We start from the raw sequence: 17,646 nt of genomic DNA, 5'->3' as shown, positions 1-17,646 counted from the left end.
CTATATATACAAATGTATGTGGACACCCATTAAAATTAGTGGATTCGGCTATATCAGACACAGCCGTCGCTAGCAGGTGTATAAAATCAAGCACACAGCCATGCAATCTCCATTGAAAAACATTGGCAGTATAATGGCCTTACAGAAGATCTCAGTGACTTTCAACGTGGCACCGTCATAGGGTGCCACATTTTCAAGTCAGTTCGGAAAATTTCAGCGCCGCTTGAGCTGCCCTGGTCAACTGTAAGTGCTGTTATTGTGAAGTGAAAACGTCTAGGATCAACAACGGCTCAGTTGCGAAGTGGTAGGCCACACAAGCTCACAGAATGGGGCCACCGAGTTCTGAAGTGCGTAGTGTGTAAAAAACATTATCTCCTTTATTGCAACACTCACTGCCGAGTTCCTCTGGAAGCAACGTCAGCACAAGAACTGTTCGTCGGGAGCTTCATGGAATGGGTTTCCATGGCTGAGCAGCCGCACACAAGCCTAAGATGACCATGAGCAATGCCAAGCGTCGTCTGGAGTGGTGTAAAGCTCGCTGCTATTGGACTCTGGAACAGTTGAAACGCGTTCTCTGGAGTGATGAATCGCACTTCACCATTTTGCAGTCCGACGGACCAATCTGGGTTTGGCGAATGCCAGGAGAACGCTACCTGCCCAAATGCATAGTGCCAACTGTGAAGTTTGGTGGAGGAATAATAGTCTGTTTTTTTTCATGGTTCGGACTAGGCCCCTTCGTTTCAGTGAAGGGAAATCTTAACGCTACAGCATACAATGACATTCTAGACAATTCTGTGCTTCGAACTTTGTGGCAAAAGTTTGGGAAGGCCCTTTCCTGTTTCAGCATGACAATGCCCCTGTGCACAAAGCGAGATCCACACAGAAATGGTTGGTCGAAATCAGTGTGGAAGAACTTTCTTCAACCCCATCGAACACCTTTGGGATGAATTGGAGCGCCGACTGTGAGCCAGACCTAATCGCCCAACATCAGTGCCCGACCTCACTAATGCTGTTGTGGCTGATGGAAGCAAGTCCCTGCAGCAATGTTCCAACATCTAGTGGAAAGCCTTCCCAGAAGAGTGGAGGCTGTTATTGCAGCGAAGGGGGAGCAACTCCATATTAATGCCCATGATTTAGGATTACATTTTTTATTTAAATAGGCAAGTCAGTTAAGAACAAATTCTTATTTACAATGACGGCCTACCCTGGCCAAATCCGGACAACGCTGGGCCAATTGTGCGCCGCCCTATGGGATTCCCAATCACGGCCGGATGTGATGTAGCCTGGATTCGAAAACCAGGGACTGCACCGAGATGCAGTGCCTTAGACCGCTGCGCCACTCAGGAATGAGATGTTTGACGAGCACATACCACATACTTTTGGTCATGTAGTGTATCTCTCTCAGCCATAGAGATAGATACAACTGGCTGAGCAATATATAGCCATACAGTATCTATGCTGCTGTTACCCTGAGGGGAAGGAATACATTAGGGTTCTGCTGTCTTTACACTGTGTCTCACTCTGCCACCTGGTGGTCAGTTACAGTCAGTGTAGTTCTCTGTTCTACTCAAGCCCACAGTCACAGCAAACCATGTGCTGCCATTAGGGGTGGGGCCTGCCAGCTCTGGTATTCTGACAATTCAGTTACCTCTTTGAAACTTTTTAAAGAGAGCAGTCTTAATTCAACTGTAAAATATCACTTTACAAAGATTGTATTGAATAGAAAAAGTTTAGAGAAAAAACAAAAGGTGGTGCCTTTTTAAAGCATGATGATGAAGATGTTATGCTGAGAATATTGTCTCTCTTGTTTTCCCCTGCAGCTGCCCTGGAAGTCCCTGACCAGTATCATAGAGTATTACTACATGTGGAAGACCACAGACAGATACGTACAGCAGAAACGGTTAAAAGCAGCAGAGGCAGAGAGCAAGTTGAAGCAAGTCTACATCCCCAACTAGTGAGTATCTACAGACTGAGACAGCAGGTCCTAATGAGCTCCTCCCAAACCCCCAACGTTAACTCTTATGAAGTCTGCAGGTCGGAAGGCTCTGTATGGGCATAAGCCATGTTGTGGTGGAGCTTCCACCATATTGCTTATACTTTACAGGGAGCAAAATGGGACTGGCTGCAGTATGTTGCATTTCTGAGACTCTGATCCTCTGCCCACTTCCTCATAGCAACAAACCCAACCCCAACCAGCTGAGTGCTAACAGTGTCAAGCCTGGCATTGTGGGAGGCCTAGTGAACGGCTCCGGGGCTGCAGCTGGAGCCACAGTCGGAGCTGGGGGTGTCCCGGGGGTGCTACCAGTGCCCCCAGGACAGACCCCAGGACTGGGCCGCGCTTGTGAGAGCTGCTACAGTGAGTACCACTCCCCTCTACCCACACTCAGTGTTTTGGCTTCATTTAGACCGCATGGAAATGAGTGATTCATTCCATACTGTAGTAAGGCTCCAAGCCATTGCCTCTATGGCTCTCCTTTAACAATGGAGTGAGTTAGAGAGAGTGCGTGAGAGCGAGTGAGTGAGCTCAGTGTAATCTAGTCAGCTATTTTAGTGTTAATTAATTCAGTCTTAAATGATTAAAGAATGTTACTAACTCTGTGTGTGTGTGCACGTGTCTCTGCGTATGTGTCTGTCTGTGTGTGTGTGTGTCCGTCCCCATGTGTCTCTGTCTCTCTGTGTGTGTGTAGCCATCAGCTCGTATCAGTGGTACTCGTGGGGTCCCCCCAACATGCAGTGTCGTCTGTGTGCCTCCTGCTGGACCTACTGGAAGAAGTATGGAGGACTGAAGATGCCAACAAGACTGGAAGGAGAGAGGCCTGGACCCAACCGCAACAACATGGTAAACAACATGTAAACAACACAAACTGAGATCATGATTAGGAAGAGAAGGTTTTCCCAAGTAATGTAAACTGAGCAGGAGAAACTCCTGGCCCTCCTTAATGTCAACCTACAACTCTTTGTCTTGGACTCCTCTTATCTGATTGTCCATTCTCTAACTCTCTCTTCTTCCTCCTCCTCTCCCTCTCACTCTGTCTCTCTGGCTTCTCTCTCCCACCCCCCTCCCCTCCCTCTCAATCTGTCTTTCTGGCTTCCCTCTCCCACCCCCCTCCCTCTCACTCTGTCTCTCTGGCTTCCCTCTCCCACCCCCCTCCCCTCCCTCTCACTCTGTCTCTCTGGCTTCTCTCTCCTACCCCCCTCCCCTCCCTCTCACTCTGTCTCTCTGTCTTCCCTCTCCCACCCCCCTCCCCTCCCTCTCACTCTGTCTCTCTGGCTTCTCTCTCCTACCCCCCTCCCCTCCCTCTCACTCTGTCTCTCTGGCTTCCCTCTCCCACCCCCTCCCTCTCAATATGTCTCTCTGGCTTCTCTCTCCCACCCCCCTCCCCTCCTATCCAGTCTCCCCACGGTGTTCCAATGCGTCACAGCGGGAGCCCCAAGTTTGCTGTAAAGACGAAACAGGCCTTCTACCTGATGACCACTCAGGTGACGCGCGCCGCCCGACGCGTCTGTCAGGACATCATCAGACCACGCTTCCTCGCCAGGCACCCCTACCTCCCCCTCAACACAGCCCAAATCAAACAGGAATGTGAGTAACATACTACACCTCTACCTCCACCCCTATCCTCCACTCCTATCCTCTGCTCCTCCACTCCTATCCTCTGCTCTTCCACCCCTAACCTCCACCCCTATCCTCCACTCCTATCCTCTGCTCCTCCACCCCTATGCTCCACTCCTATCCTCTGCTCCTCCACCCCTATCCTCCACTCCTATCCTCTGCTCTTCCACCCCTAACCTCCACCCCTATCCTCCACTCCTATCCTCTGCTCCTCCACCCCTATCCTCCACTCCTATCCTCTGCTCCTCCACTCCTATCCTCCGCTCCTCAACCCCTAACCTCCACCCCTATCCTCCACTCATATCCTCTGCTCCTCCACCCCTATCCTCCACTCCTATCCTCTGCTCTTCCACCCCTAACCTCCACCCCTATCCTCCACTCCTATCCTCTGCTCCTCCACCCCTATCCTCCACTCCTATCCTCTGCTCCTCCACCCCTATCCTCCACTCCTATCCTCTGCTCCTCCACCCCTATCCTCCACTCCTATCCTCCGCTCCTCCACTCCTATCCTCCACTCCTATCCTCCGCTCTTCCACCCCTAACCTCCACCCCTATCCTCCACTCCTATCCTCTGCTCCTCCACCCCTATCCTCCACTCCTATCCTCCACTCCTATCCTCCGCTCCTCCACTCCTATCCTCCACTCCTATCCTCCGCTCCTCCACTCCTATCCTCCACTCCTATCCTCCACTCCTATCATCCACTCCTATCCTCCACCCATCCACTCCTATCCTCCACTCCCTTCCTCCGCTCCTCCACTCCTATCCTCCGCTCCTCCACTCCTATCCTCCGCTCTTCCACCCCTATCCTCCGCTCCTCCACTCCTATCCTCAGCTCTTTCACCCCTATCCTCCACTCCTATCCTCCACTCCTATCCTCCGCTCTTCCACCCCTATCCTCCACTCCTATCCTCCGCTCCTCCACCCCTATCCTCCACCCCTATCCTCCACTCCTATCCTCTACCCATATCCTCCACTCCTATCCTCTACTCCTCCACACCTATCCTCTGCTCCTCCACCCCTATCCTCTGCTCCTCCACACCTATCCTCTGCTCCTCCACCCATATCCTCCACCCCTATTGTCGAATCCTTCACCCCTGTCCTCCACAAAAAAAATCCACCTTTACCTTCCCTCTCCACTCCTACCTCCCCCTCAACACAGGTCAAATCAAGGCCTATTGAGAGTAGACCTGGGTCCTGTTCATTAAAGCACCACACAAAGGAGACTGAGTAAAACAGGGAGAGACTGTAATTGTCCAATAAGAAATGCCATTTTCCTTTTCTGTTGTATTTTTTATTTTTTTTAAGGTCTTTTGTAACAGCTACACATACCCTGTGCTGTGGTGTTTTCCAGGTGCACTGCGGTTGCCAGACGAGCCCAAAAAGCCATTGCCGCTGAAGCCGGTTGACAGGAAGCCTCTGGAGTCAGTGGTCCGATATCTTGGTGGGAATCTCATTCTCACCCATCTATAGAGAAGTCTTTAATTTTCAGTCTGCTAAATGGCATATATTAAATATAATAGTCTGTTTTAGCCAGTGTTGATTTGAAATTCATAACTTTGCTGATTAAACTCAAACATCTCTCTCTCCCTCTCTCCTTCCTCTTTCTCCCTCCCTCCCTCCCTTCCTCTCTCTCTCCCCTCCCTCTCTCCATGCCCAGAGGCCCACCCGTGCCCACCCAAACCTGACCTCCCGCGCGGCCAGACCGTAACCACGGGCAGCCTGACACCCATCAAGTCGACACCTAACATCCTCAACAACGGATCACCTACCATCCTGGGCAAACGCACCTACGAGCAGCACAACGGCATGGACGGTGAGAGACCGAGGAGAGGGTCAGAGGTAGAGAGGGGCTGGAGGAGGATGACGTAGATGGAAGACAGTGTGGTCATGGCTAAGGCTGTTGCGATGACCATATTACCGCCACACCGGCGGTCACAAGTCATGAAGGCAGTCAAATTCCACATGACCGTTTAATCACGGTAATTAGGCTTCTCCAAGCTCTGATGCTGCTGCTGGTCGTTAGTAGCCTACCAAACTTGATAACTGTCTGGTACTCAGCACTCTATTGTCCCTCTAATCATTCTGACATCAATGCAAAAGTTTCGAAAATCGAATCAAACACTTCATGAGAGCCCATGAGCTCATGTTGCGCCACATTTCTATAGGCTATACAATTGTGGCAGAAAACAGAGTGATGGCCTCTATTAAAAAGAGGAGGATCCTATCAGCTTTCTATAGGTTAGGCCTACTATATTTATTTCTCAACTTTCCTGATGTTAAGCACATTGCTTCTCTTTACAACAGGAGTATAGCCTAACTGGCTGGCATGAAAATAAACCACAGGGAAAAACATCCTCCATTGGCTATTTATGTGCATAGATGACATGTATTTTTCCCCGCTGCCCCTGTTTCGATACAGGTACGTGATTATGGTCAATTCTAAATCATAACAAATGTCACACATATATTATTTAGTATATGTAAAGACAAGATTAAATCAAGACTAGTGTGATGGGTGACAATAAGTAGAGCATACAGCATACAGTAGAGCCTAACTGGCATACTGTATGCAGCGTGAGAGTTTTAAGTTTGGGGAAGATCATTTTCACCATAAAATGAACCTTAATAATAAAGAATTACATGGATAATTGCAGGTGCGGTCACAGGTGCGGTCACAGGTGCGGTCACAGGTGCGGTCACAGGTGCGGTCACAGGTGCGGTCACAGGTGCGGTCACAGGTGCGGTCACAGGTGCGGTCACAGGTGCGGTCACAGGTGCGGCTAATGGAACATTTGTACATGTGTGCATTGCTGCGCTTATAATGTGAAGAAATAGCCTAATAGTTGATCAACATTTTAAGCTAATGGTTCTGATCTGTTTGCGTCAGCCACATTGCGTAAAAAAGTTTTTGTTGATGCTAGTGGTTGAAGTAATTTGGGATCTATCGCATCCCACAACTGTCCCAGAAAGGTTTGGAATATTTATTTCAATTCAATTCAAATTGAAGGGGCTTTATTAAATTGCGTTATTTCTCGCATAGCATAGGTCAAATTCTGTACTATGGTGATAGTAGATTGACATAGGCTAGTTATTTTCCTGTTCGTTAGGCCTACTCATCTTGTTGGCTGACGAAAAGTAAATGTGGACAGCTCATCCAATATCTTCAATATGCACCTCGGAATTGGATAAGGACATGCACAGTTGCGTCTCTGATGTGCCTGTCTTGTAGCCTGTGAGAAAGACCTGATCACGTGACGAAGAGCCATGAGAGACGCTTCGGACTGCGCATCACACTCAGGGAGAAGGGCACACCGCTGCCCCCCGGTCCGCAAAAGGCATGGACTTTTTAGGGTGCATTACTGCCACAAAGGGGATGCCGCCGGGAAATTCAAGGCATTATCAAGTGCTTGTCAAATTATGAATGAGAGACTATTGGAGTGTGTACAGCCTGCGCAAAAAAAACAAAGCAGAGCTCATGTCTTTCAAGCAACTAATCATCATTAGTCTCATCATGCAGTCTTACAATGTATTAAAAATCAAAACATATGTGACCCGATTCAGGAAACGAGGCATTTGTCACAAGTCACGACTTAACAGGAGAGCCGTTTGAATGTGAAAAATATTTTTTTATCAAAATGCGTTTTTTGTTTGTTGCAGAAATGCCTTCTTGAACATGTGAACTTTCATGTGCCTTGATAACAAACTGGTATGCCATCTGTAAATATGAATACAATTGTTAAATTACGAGCCTTGTTGATTAAAGCCACAGAAAAAGTCAGCAACCTTCCCATTAGCTATGATTGGCTGAGATAATGAGTGGGCTGGACATCCCGAAAGCGGAGTTCAGATTGGTCTGCCATAGAAGCTGGTCAGTCTGTGTTGGTAATCCTGTCGAACACAGCTTTTTAAAAAATGTATTGTGTAATGGAGCTGCATAAGTGTGGCTGTCCACTTTCTGGAGGATCAAGTTTTGAAATCAGTGGAATTAGAGTATGATAGCTAAAGAGATGGAGGAAACACCTGTCTCTGGATTTCATCTTCAAACCGTGGCATGGCATTCCTGACAGGGAGACCCGCCCATGCACAATGATGTATACAGGTAAGATAGTCTAGCGTTAGCTAGCTAACGTTACCTTTTAAGATATTACACGTTTTGTAATTTTGACAGAAAGTTGTTTCAAGCTAACATTAGCTGGCTGGCTCCCGAGCTGATGTTATTATTCGTTTCCCAGAGCCATTTGCTGTTCTAGTTCGAGCCTAATGTTAGCTAGCTAACATTGAACATGGTTGGTTAGATCCCAGCACTATGGCATTGTTGGCACTGTTCATTGTTGTTTGACTAGCTAACGTTAGCTGGCTGGCTCGTTAGCTAACGTTATGTGACGTGTGTGAACGTACACTTTGTTTACCTAGCTAGCAAGCTATATATCTTAAACTAAAGTGTACTGTTAGCTAGCTAGCTAACATTAGCTGGCAGGCTCCCTAGCTGACATTATTATTAGTTTCCCAGAGCCGTATGCTTTTCTAGTTAGAGACTAATGTTAGCTAGCTAACATTGAACATGGTTGGTTAGCTCCCAGAAGTGTGGCGTTGTTGGCACTGTTTATTGTTTAACTAGCTAACGTTGGCTGGCTGGCTCGTTAGCTAACGTTAAGTGACGTGTGTACAACACCTGTTGAATATGGCCGGTGTCAGTAAACTTCTGCAAAAAAGCGTAATGAAATTGTTGACAGCAGAGCTGGTTAGGCTGTTTTCATGTTATCCAGAGGTAAACAAATCATCGGCCAGAGCGTCAAGTGTGCACTTAGAGAGCGAAACGAGATCGGTGGGGCTAAAGGTTAGGGTGAGGGTGTGAACGATGCTGAATGGGTGTAGATGGCTCTTTAGCAGAACATTCAAAGGCGATTTCCTCAAAAGTGAGTTTACAAGTTGATCAACTTTCAAATTACTTTCCCATTGTTCTTCAAATACAGTGTATTATATACCATTTTGTAGCTCTGAGTCTCTACTTTTATATAATGTAAAAAACACAATTTCAAATTTTGCTACATAAGACCGAATCCAGGTGGAGAGTTACATATAGCTCAATGTTTGTAGAACAATTAAAGTTGCATTAATAACTCTAAATTAAGCATATAGGAGTACTTATTAGAGGTCGACCGATTAATCGGAATGGACGATTAATTAGGGTCCGGTTTCAAGTTTTCATAACAATCAGAAATCGGTATTTTTGGACACCGATTTGGCCGATTTTTTTAAAAGTATTATTTATTTTTTACACCTTTATTTAACTAGGCAAGTCAGTCAAGAACACATTCTTATTTTCAATGACGGCCTAGGAACGGTGGGTTAATGACCCAAGGCTCGTATTTCTGTGTGTTATTATGTTATAATTAAGTCTATGATTTGATAGAGCAGTCTGACTGAGCGATGGTAGGCAGCAGCAGGCTCGTAAGCATTCATTCAAACAGCACTTTCATGCGTTTTGCCAGCAGCTCTTCGCAATGCTTCAAGCATTGCGCTGTTTATGACGTCAAGCCTATCAACTCCCGAGATTAGGCTGGTGTAACCGATGTGAAATGGCTAGCTAGTTAGCGGGGTGCGCGCTAATAGCGTTTCAAACGTCACTCGCTCTGAGACTTGGAGTAGTTGTTCCCCTTACTCTGCATGGGTAACACTGCTTCGGGGGTGGCTGTTGTCGTTGTGTTCCTGGTTCGAGCCCAGGTAGGAGTGAGGAGAGGGACGGAAGCTATACTGTTACACTGGCAATACTAAAGTGCCTATAAGAACATAGTCAAAGGTATATGAAATACAAATCGTATAGTGAGAAATAGTCCTATAATTCCTATAATAACTACAACCTAAAACTTCTTACCTGGGAATATTGAAGACTTGTTAAAAGGAACCACCAGCTTTCATATGTTCTCATGTTCTGAGCAAGGAACTTAAACGTTAGCTTTCTTACATGGCACATATTGCACATTTACTTTCTTCTTCAACACTTTGCTTTTGCATTATTTAAACCAAATTGAACATGTTTCATTATTTATTTGAGGCTAAATTGATTTTATTGATGTATTATATTAAGTTAAAATAAGTGTTCATTCAGTATTGTTGTAATTGTTATTATTACAAATACATTTAAAAAATTGTCCGATTAATCGGTATCAGCTTTTTTTTTTGGTCCTCCAATAATCGGTATCGGCGTTGAAAAATCATAATCGACCTCTAGTACTTATTTCTTTGTTAACCGCTCAACACAGAATAGCCGCATGTGCGTACTCCCTCAGATCGTTTGTAGAAAATATTTACATTTATTCAGCTTTGTTCAATTGAATTCTTCATACACTGAAATAATATAAAATAATGCCATGGCTAACGTTGGCTGGCTGGCTCGTTAGCTAACGTTACGTGACGTGTGTACAACACCCGTTGAATATGGCCAGTGTCAGTAAACTGCTAAATGAACTAGTGTATCCCACAGCCATTTGACATTGCCACATCAGGACCTAACATAAGGACAACTCAGAGTATGCTATTCTGTTCCTCTGAAATAGACTACATTTTCTTCATATCATGTTTCTTTAGACCGGTCTAAAATAAATAATGGATTCATTGTGAAGGTGTAGGCTATATTACATGGATTTATTAAGACTTTTTAAAATGACTTGTAGGCTGTGTGTGGAAACCAGGAGATGCTAAATGTGTTAATGCTAATTGACTGTCAATTACCGTGAGACCGACAGTTATTTGCTTGACAATCACCGGCTGACAAAATGTTGTGACCGCCACAGCCCTAGATCTTGGCTAACCCTCCTCTGGTTTGAATCTGCTCCCCAACATCTTGTATCTTTTGTATTTGTCTCCCTCTACTTTTTTGCTGCCTCTCTTTTCCCACAACATCCAACCCCCCTTTTCTCCACCCCCTCCCCACCCCTTTCTCCATCCCCCCTCCTTTCTCCACCCCTCCCCCACCTCTACCTTACTCCACCCCTCCCCCACCTCTACCGTACTCCACCCCTCCCCCACCTCTACCTTACTCCACCCCTTCCCCACCACTACCTTACTCCACCCCTCCACTCCCTTTCAGTTTCCCTTTCAGGGAAATATACTGTACTACTGTAATTGTGGTTACGGATGTCTACTTTTTCTCTCACCAACTCTTCACCTTTCACTCTCTTTCTCTTACTCTCCTTACCCAACCTTCTTCCTCTCCAGTTTCTTTTCCCCTCCCTGCTCTCTTCTCTCTCTCTCTCTCCCATCCCCCATCTCTCTCTTTCCCCCATCTCTCTCTCTCATCCCTCTCCATCTCTCTCCCCCTCCCCATCTCTCTCTCCCACCCATCTCTCTGTCTCTCCATCACCCCCTCCATCTCCATCTCTCCCCCTCTCTCTATCCATCTCTCTCCCTCTCTCCATCTCTCTCCCTCCATCTCCCTCTCTCTCACACTCTCCCTCCATATCTCTCGCTCTTTCTCCCCATCTCGCTCTCTCATCTCCATATCTCCTCTCTCTCTCTGTCTCTCTCTTTGTCTCTGTATATCCATCTCAGTAGGTTGTAGTGAATGCTGGTTTCTCTCCCTGTGGTTTATATAGCTCCAGGCTATATGGTGGGTGTTGTCATGGTAACGGAAGGTAGCCAGGAACTATCTGAGACTAGAGGGGTAGTTTGGTCCGGTGGGACCTCACCGGTAACAACCCTCCTCTCCTGGACCAGACCACACTCATTAGGGACTATGTCCATGCTCTGTTCAGAAAGGAAGAGCATATATAAAAAATAATACAAAATGTGTGTTAATATGTCCTGCAGAGAGAGAGTGATATGTGGAGGGGGAGATAAGTCAATAGGCTACCTACACTGAGTGGTTGTTTTAGTTCTGCAGTGCAGACTAGCTAGTGGCTACAGACATCTTCTCTGGGTTTGGAGTTTGGACGTGAGCCAAGTCTCCATGGATATGTGCTGTCTGACCGGCACTCCATGTCTTTCTCTCCTTCGTTTTGGAAACATCCTCTGAGCTTAAAGAAATGTGCTACACATCACAGACTGCACTACTACATGAATAACATGTATAGGCTACTGCAAGTTTCGGGTCAATCTCATTGATATGTTGTATGAACAGAGCAGTTGGATTAGAGTCCTGTTTAGTCTGAGTCTGTAATTGTCTGTCTGTAGCAATGTCTTTCTGTCCTCTGGGTTGGGGTTTGGGACAAGAGGTGTGTCACTGGGTAGAATGGCTCTCCTGCAGTGCAGGGCAGAGACATGGTAGACATGAACATGCAGTTCTACATAGACCACCAGGGGGCAGGAGAGGTCATATTTTATTGCTGCTGCTCCATCAGCATAAGTCACAAAGTGATGAATGCGGCAAAGGCTTAAGGATAGACTACATAGTGTGGCTGTGTGCATTTGCCATGCGTGTGTTTGTGTGTGAATTAATATCCCTCTGTCCTCTGCTAGGAACAAAGCCCAAAGCCCCACAGTGGGACATCATGGCCAAGAGAACAGCTGAGCCAGGCAGGACCGCTTCTGCCCCCATGCAGCAGGATGAGGTACATGAACTGGACTGACTGACCACAGCAGGCACCTCACTACAACCTTCATATAAGGTAGGAAACCTCTCATTCAAGGACGAATTGATTGATTGCTGATTGATTTGACGTAAAATGGACACTCGCGCATGACTGTAAGTCGCTTTGGATAAAACCGTCTGCTATATGGTATATTATGTAAGGCATAAACGGCGACGTTCTGTACATTACCTTGGAAATAATGAACGGCGCTTCATCCCTTTGCAGAGTTAATTGTTCCAAGGTAATGTACAGAACTGAGGTGATTATCTTGCTTACACCACAGTTGCCAAAGAAAACAATACTAAAGCACACATTTACCAGTTGGGATTTTTTTTTATAAGATAACTCATACTTTCTCATCTTTTGGTTGCTAGAGATGTTAGTTTGATTGGTTCAATATTTATGAATGCGAACCAGTTGTTCGTTCTATATGTTCAATACAGTTACTACAAAGATACAGGCGTCCTTCCTGACTCAGTTGCCGGAGAGGAAGGAAACCGCTCAGGGATTTCAACATGAGGCCAATAGTGATTTTAAAACGGTTACAGAGTTTAATGGCTGTGATAGGAAAAAACAGGATGGATCAACATTGTAGTTACTCCACAATAGCCTAGTGGTTAGAGCGTTGGACTAGTAAATCCCTGAGCTGACAAGGTAAAAATCTGTCGTTCTGCCCCTGAACAAGACAGTTAACCCACTGTTCCTAGGCCGTCATTGAAAATAAGAATTTGTTCTTAATTGACTTGCCTAGTTAAATAAAGGTAATAAAATATGAACCTAAATGACACAGTGAAAAGAAGGAAGCCTGTACAGAATAAAAATATTCCAAAACATGCATCCTGTTTTCAATAAATCTTAGGGATAGCCCCAAATCTAACTTGCCTCTAGCTCAGGCCCTGAAGCAAGGATATGCATATTCTTGGTACCATTTGAAAGGAAACACTTTGAAGTTTGTGTATATGTGAATTGAATGTAGGAGAATATAACACAATAGATCTGATAGAAGAAAATACAAAGAAAAAACCAACCAGTGTTTCTTTGTATTTTCTTCTATCAGATCTATTGTGTTATATTCTCCTACATTCAATTCACATATACACAAACTTCAAAGTGTTTCCTTTCAAATGATCTGATAGAAGAAAATACAAAGAAAAAACCAACCAGTGTTTTTTTACCACCATCTTTGAAATGCAAGAGAAAGGCCACTGTTATAGCTATCACTCTGAATGTAATTCTAATAGTGTCCACAAGATGACAGCAGTGTATGTGCAACGTTTCAGATGGATAAATTGGAGTATGACTGATCCACAAGACTTTTAGTGTGAAGTCCCCAGGTACATTTGGGCAAATTGTAAAGAAGACATTCACATTCATATTCCATTTTTCTGCAAGAATATCATCAAATCTGTATACTTGGACTTTGATTTAGCTTTCCAAGTATTAGTAGCCATATTATAAGTGCAACATTTGCAAAACAACCAGTTTTCATAACTTCATAACTCTGAATATCCTTATCATTTTTGTCCAAAATGAAAAGGCATGCTGTTAGAAGGTTAGAAGCTACATTTTACGACATGTACACGGTTTTAGGATACTCCCGTAAAGCCCAGCTCATTGGCTATCTAGCTAGCTTTGTTTGACCCCGATTGTTGCTTATTTCACAAAGATACAGTCGCCCAAGAGATGGCTGTCCGCGTCATCGGTGTGCCATGAAGGCGTCGCTCTCTGACCAAATATGGTGTCCTATAGGATATACTACACCCCTAATGAAATAGTGAAGTCTTGCTACCTTCTAGGATCTCTGAGGAATAGATAACGAACGTGATTTGACTCATTCAAACAACGTTTAGAGTGAGATTTTCACAGATTCCTTTCTTTGCAGTTGAAATACAAAATCAATCGTGCTTGCTATATGGACCTTTTTAGGATATGAAAAAGGATTTTATCTAACAAAACGACACTTTATGTTATCTCTGGGGCCCTTTGGATGATAAATCAGAGCAAGATTTCAGAATGTAAGTACACATTTCACCTTCAGAGGTGAATTTATCAAAACTATCGCGGTGAAAAAATTGTTTTGTTGTTAGGAGCTCTCCTCAAACAATAGCATGGCATTTTTTTCTCAGTAATAGCTACTGTAAATTGGACAGTGCAGTTATATTAACATATATATATAATCTTTCAGACGATAATTTGTTGTTTCTCTAAAATCTGAGATCTTGACACAACGCGCTGCATGATTTACAACTGTCCCGTTGACAGGATGACGATCTGTGGTGTAATGAAGTGATAATACCAGAGCATATAACGTTTTGGGTGTTGTTAGGCCCGAGACGAGGGGATTATCACTTTATACAATGGGTTACCAACATATTGAAATAATGATTGACATATTTTTATTTATTTATTTATTTAAATGAATTTAGTCATACTATTTCATCCTTCCACAAGATACAGTCCCGATATCTAGGGTCGATACCCAAGCCGGCTGGTCGTTCGATCTATCGGTTCGGTTGCCAGAGACGTGACCCAGTCGTTCAGTCTTTTTGTTCTGTATCTATGGACGCGACCCTGTTGTTTGTTCTAAATGTTTCCATTGCCATACTGGCTACATTCTTTGCCATAGTTGGCTAGCTAGCAAACAAGGGATAACTTACAGTCACGTCAAAAAGTTCAGCCAGAATAACAGCAAAGTAGCTGCATTTGCAGCTGCACTACAAATACCTAGGTGTCTGGTTAGACTGTAAACTCTCCTTCCAGACTCACATTAAGCATGTCCAATCCAAAATTAAATCTAGAATCGGCTTCCTATTTCGCAACAAAGCCTCCTTCACTCATGCCGCCAAACATACCCTCGTAAAACTGACTATCCTACCGATCCTTAACTTTGGCGACGTCATTTACAAAATATACCCCAAAACTCTACTCAGCAAACTGGATGTAGCCTATCACAGTGCCATCCGTTTTATCACCAAGCCCCATATACTACCCACCACTGTGACCTTTATGCTCTCGTCGGCTGGCCCTCACTACATATCCGTCGCCAAACCCACTGGCTCCAGGTCATCTATATGCTCCGCCTTATCTCAGCTCACTGGTCACCATAGCAACACCCACCCGTAGCACACGCTCCAGCAGGTATATTGCACTGGTCATCCCCACAGCCAACACTTTCTTTGGCCGCCTTTCCTTCCAGTTCTGTTGCCAATGACTGGAACGAATTGCAAAAATCTCTGAAGCTGGAGTCTTATATCTCCCTCTCTAACTTTAAACATCAGCTGTCAGAGCAGCTTACTGATCACTGTACCTGTACACTGCCAATCTGTAAATAGCACACCCAACTACCTCACCCCCATATGCACACATATCACTCCAGTATTAATGCTAAATTGTAATTATTTTCGACCTCTATGGCCTATTTATTGCCTACCTCCCTACTCTTCTACATTTGCACACACTGTACATATATCTTTCTATTTTTCAAAAAAAAAAATGTATTGACTACGTTTTTTTAATGTGTAACTCTATGTTGTTGTTTTTGTCGCACTGCTTTGCTTTATCTTGGCCAGGTCGCAGTTGTAAATGAGAACTTGTTCTCAACTGGCCTACCTGGTTAAATAAAGGTGTTCTCAACTGGCCTACCTGGTTAAATAAAGGTGTTCTCAACTGGCCTACCTGGTTAAATAAAGGTGAAATAAAAAATAAAATAAATACATTTTCATTTTTTTAAGCTGTTTTCTAGTGACATTTATTTGGATACATCCATAATAATGACCTAATGAGGTGCGATTTTGCCTGGCATAGAAAATGTGCTCTCTCATTAGGACGCTGTTGTTCAGAGGAGCTATCCACCAACACAGCTAACACAAACACTTCAAACTGAAGCTAGAAAGACTGCAAACTAGCTGCACCTTGTTTTTTTTTTTACCTTTCTTCAATTGACATTTCTTTGTTTATATCCATAAAAATGATGCTAGCTGATTCATGATTTTGACTGGCTTAGAAATGCTGCCTGCCTGTCTGTCTCGTCCCGACACGTTCATTAGCTGGAGATCAAATTTGAACATTGAAACAATTTTGCAAATGTCGGAGAGACAGACAGCAAGGTTCATACAAATCTCTAACTGTTGAAAACTACATGTTACTCTAAAATAAATGAGAGATAATGTCTAGGGTTATAGTGGAGATCAAGTTTATAAATTGCCTGGCTGGGCTGATGAGACAGTGGATTGCGCAGTCAGATGGATAAATAGGCATTTTAACGTCATAGATTTTGCCGGTGGTAACTTGTGGAATAGACACCGGCTGGAATGCGGTTTTAACCATCATTCAGGATTAGAACCACCCGTTGTATAATATATTATATATTAAGATGCATTTGTCCATATGGGCTTATAAAATACTAGATATTCCAAAAGTATACACAGTGTGTTAAATAATACAGTATTGTGCACTACAATCATATAGTGGATTATTAAGTCTCAACCCTCTTCTTGTGTTTTCTTACCCCAGGTAAATGAAATGGGAAGGCATTTTTCCACATCCAAAGATGGAGTTGGGGGGGATTTGAGTGGAGCAGGGCTGGAGGCCGCAGCACCATCAATGATTGGCCACCATCTCACACAATCAGCATGAGCCTGCAAACTGTCAAAGACCAACCAACCAATCGTCTTTTGGAATGGAAGGAATAGAACTAAGGCTGTGGCCTATCAGAAGACTGCCTGACTGTACAGGACTGTGCTTATTACTTAACCTTTCTTGTTATTACTGTCATTACTGTAATTATTATTATCGTTATTATTTTGTTTATTTTTGTTAATTTTTTTTTACCAACTATAACCCGAAGCTTAAGTTTAATTGTTGATAATAAAATAAAAAAAATAAAGATTAAACTTAGTTTCATGAAAACTGCTTTCGTTGTTGCGTGGAAAACCCCTGTGGAAAAGGGTGAAAGAAGGACTGTCTGTATTGTAATATAAGCCACTTGCATCTTTTTTTAACAGGTTTATTAAACATATGGCAAGGAGATGAACATTAATTTCAATGACATAAGTATACTTCCTTGGTTATTTTTATTATTATTTTGAAATCTTCAAGAGGATTCTGATTCTGTTTTGTGAGCAGGCCCGACCCTATTTGACCAGAGAGGTTTAACTTATTGAGAAAAACTGAAACATGCTGTTTTTTCTACCTTTTTCACAAGTAATGCATCTATGCTTCAATGATGTAATTAAAATGATAATAGATTTTTTTCGCCTTGTGTGGGATTACTGTTCTGGTTCTGGAACTGCTATATGGCGTCCCAAATGGCACCCTAAACCCTATATGGTGCACTCGTTTTGACCATGGCTCTGGTCAAAAGTAGTGTACTATATATGGAATATGATATTTGGGACGCATCCCTATATGAGGTGCTATGAGTGGTGGTGATGTCAATGCTTGTGTTAACAGAAATACAACAG

The 17,646-nt window shown here is 44.0% G+C and overlaps 1 protein-coding gene across 3 annotated transcripts in view; it reads left to right on the top strand.

The window, feature by feature from the left end:
* The window catches only part of LOC116353342 (metastasis-associated protein MTA1), a 73,442-nt gene extending 56,008 nt beyond the window's left edge, over positions 1-17,434 (top strand). For all 3 annotated transcript variants that reach the window (XM_031787859.1, XM_031787858.1, XM_031787860.1), the window contains 8 exons: positions 1,821-1,954; positions 2,175-2,356; positions 2,688-2,839; positions 3,394-3,583; positions 4,966-5,055; positions 5,272-5,427; positions 12,072-12,220; positions 16,697-17,434. In XM_031787859.1, coding sequence (XP_031643719.1) covers positions 1,821-1,954; positions 2,175-2,356; positions 2,688-2,839; positions 3,394-3,583; positions 4,966-5,055; positions 5,272-5,427; positions 12,072-12,181 — 1,014 coding nt within the window. In that variant the 3' untranslated portion in view covers positions 12,182-12,220; positions 16,697-17,434. The remainder of the gene's footprint in view (positions 1-1,820; positions 1,955-2,174; positions 2,357-2,687; positions 2,840-3,393; positions 3,584-4,965; positions 5,056-5,271; positions 5,428-12,071; positions 12,221-16,696) is intronic.
* Positions 17,435-17,646: the final 212 nt, after the last annotated feature.

This window comes from Oncorhynchus kisutch, linkage group LG14 (genome assembly GCF_002021735.2).
Source record: "Oncorhynchus kisutch isolate 150728-3 linkage group LG14, Okis_V2, whole genome shotgun sequence".
Classification (NCBI taxonomy): domain Eukaryota; kingdom Metazoa; phylum Chordata; class Actinopteri; order Salmoniformes; family Salmonidae; genus Oncorhynchus; species Oncorhynchus kisutch.
Note: the sequence above shows the minus strand (reverse complement) of the source record. Positions and strands in the feature narration are given on the sequence as shown.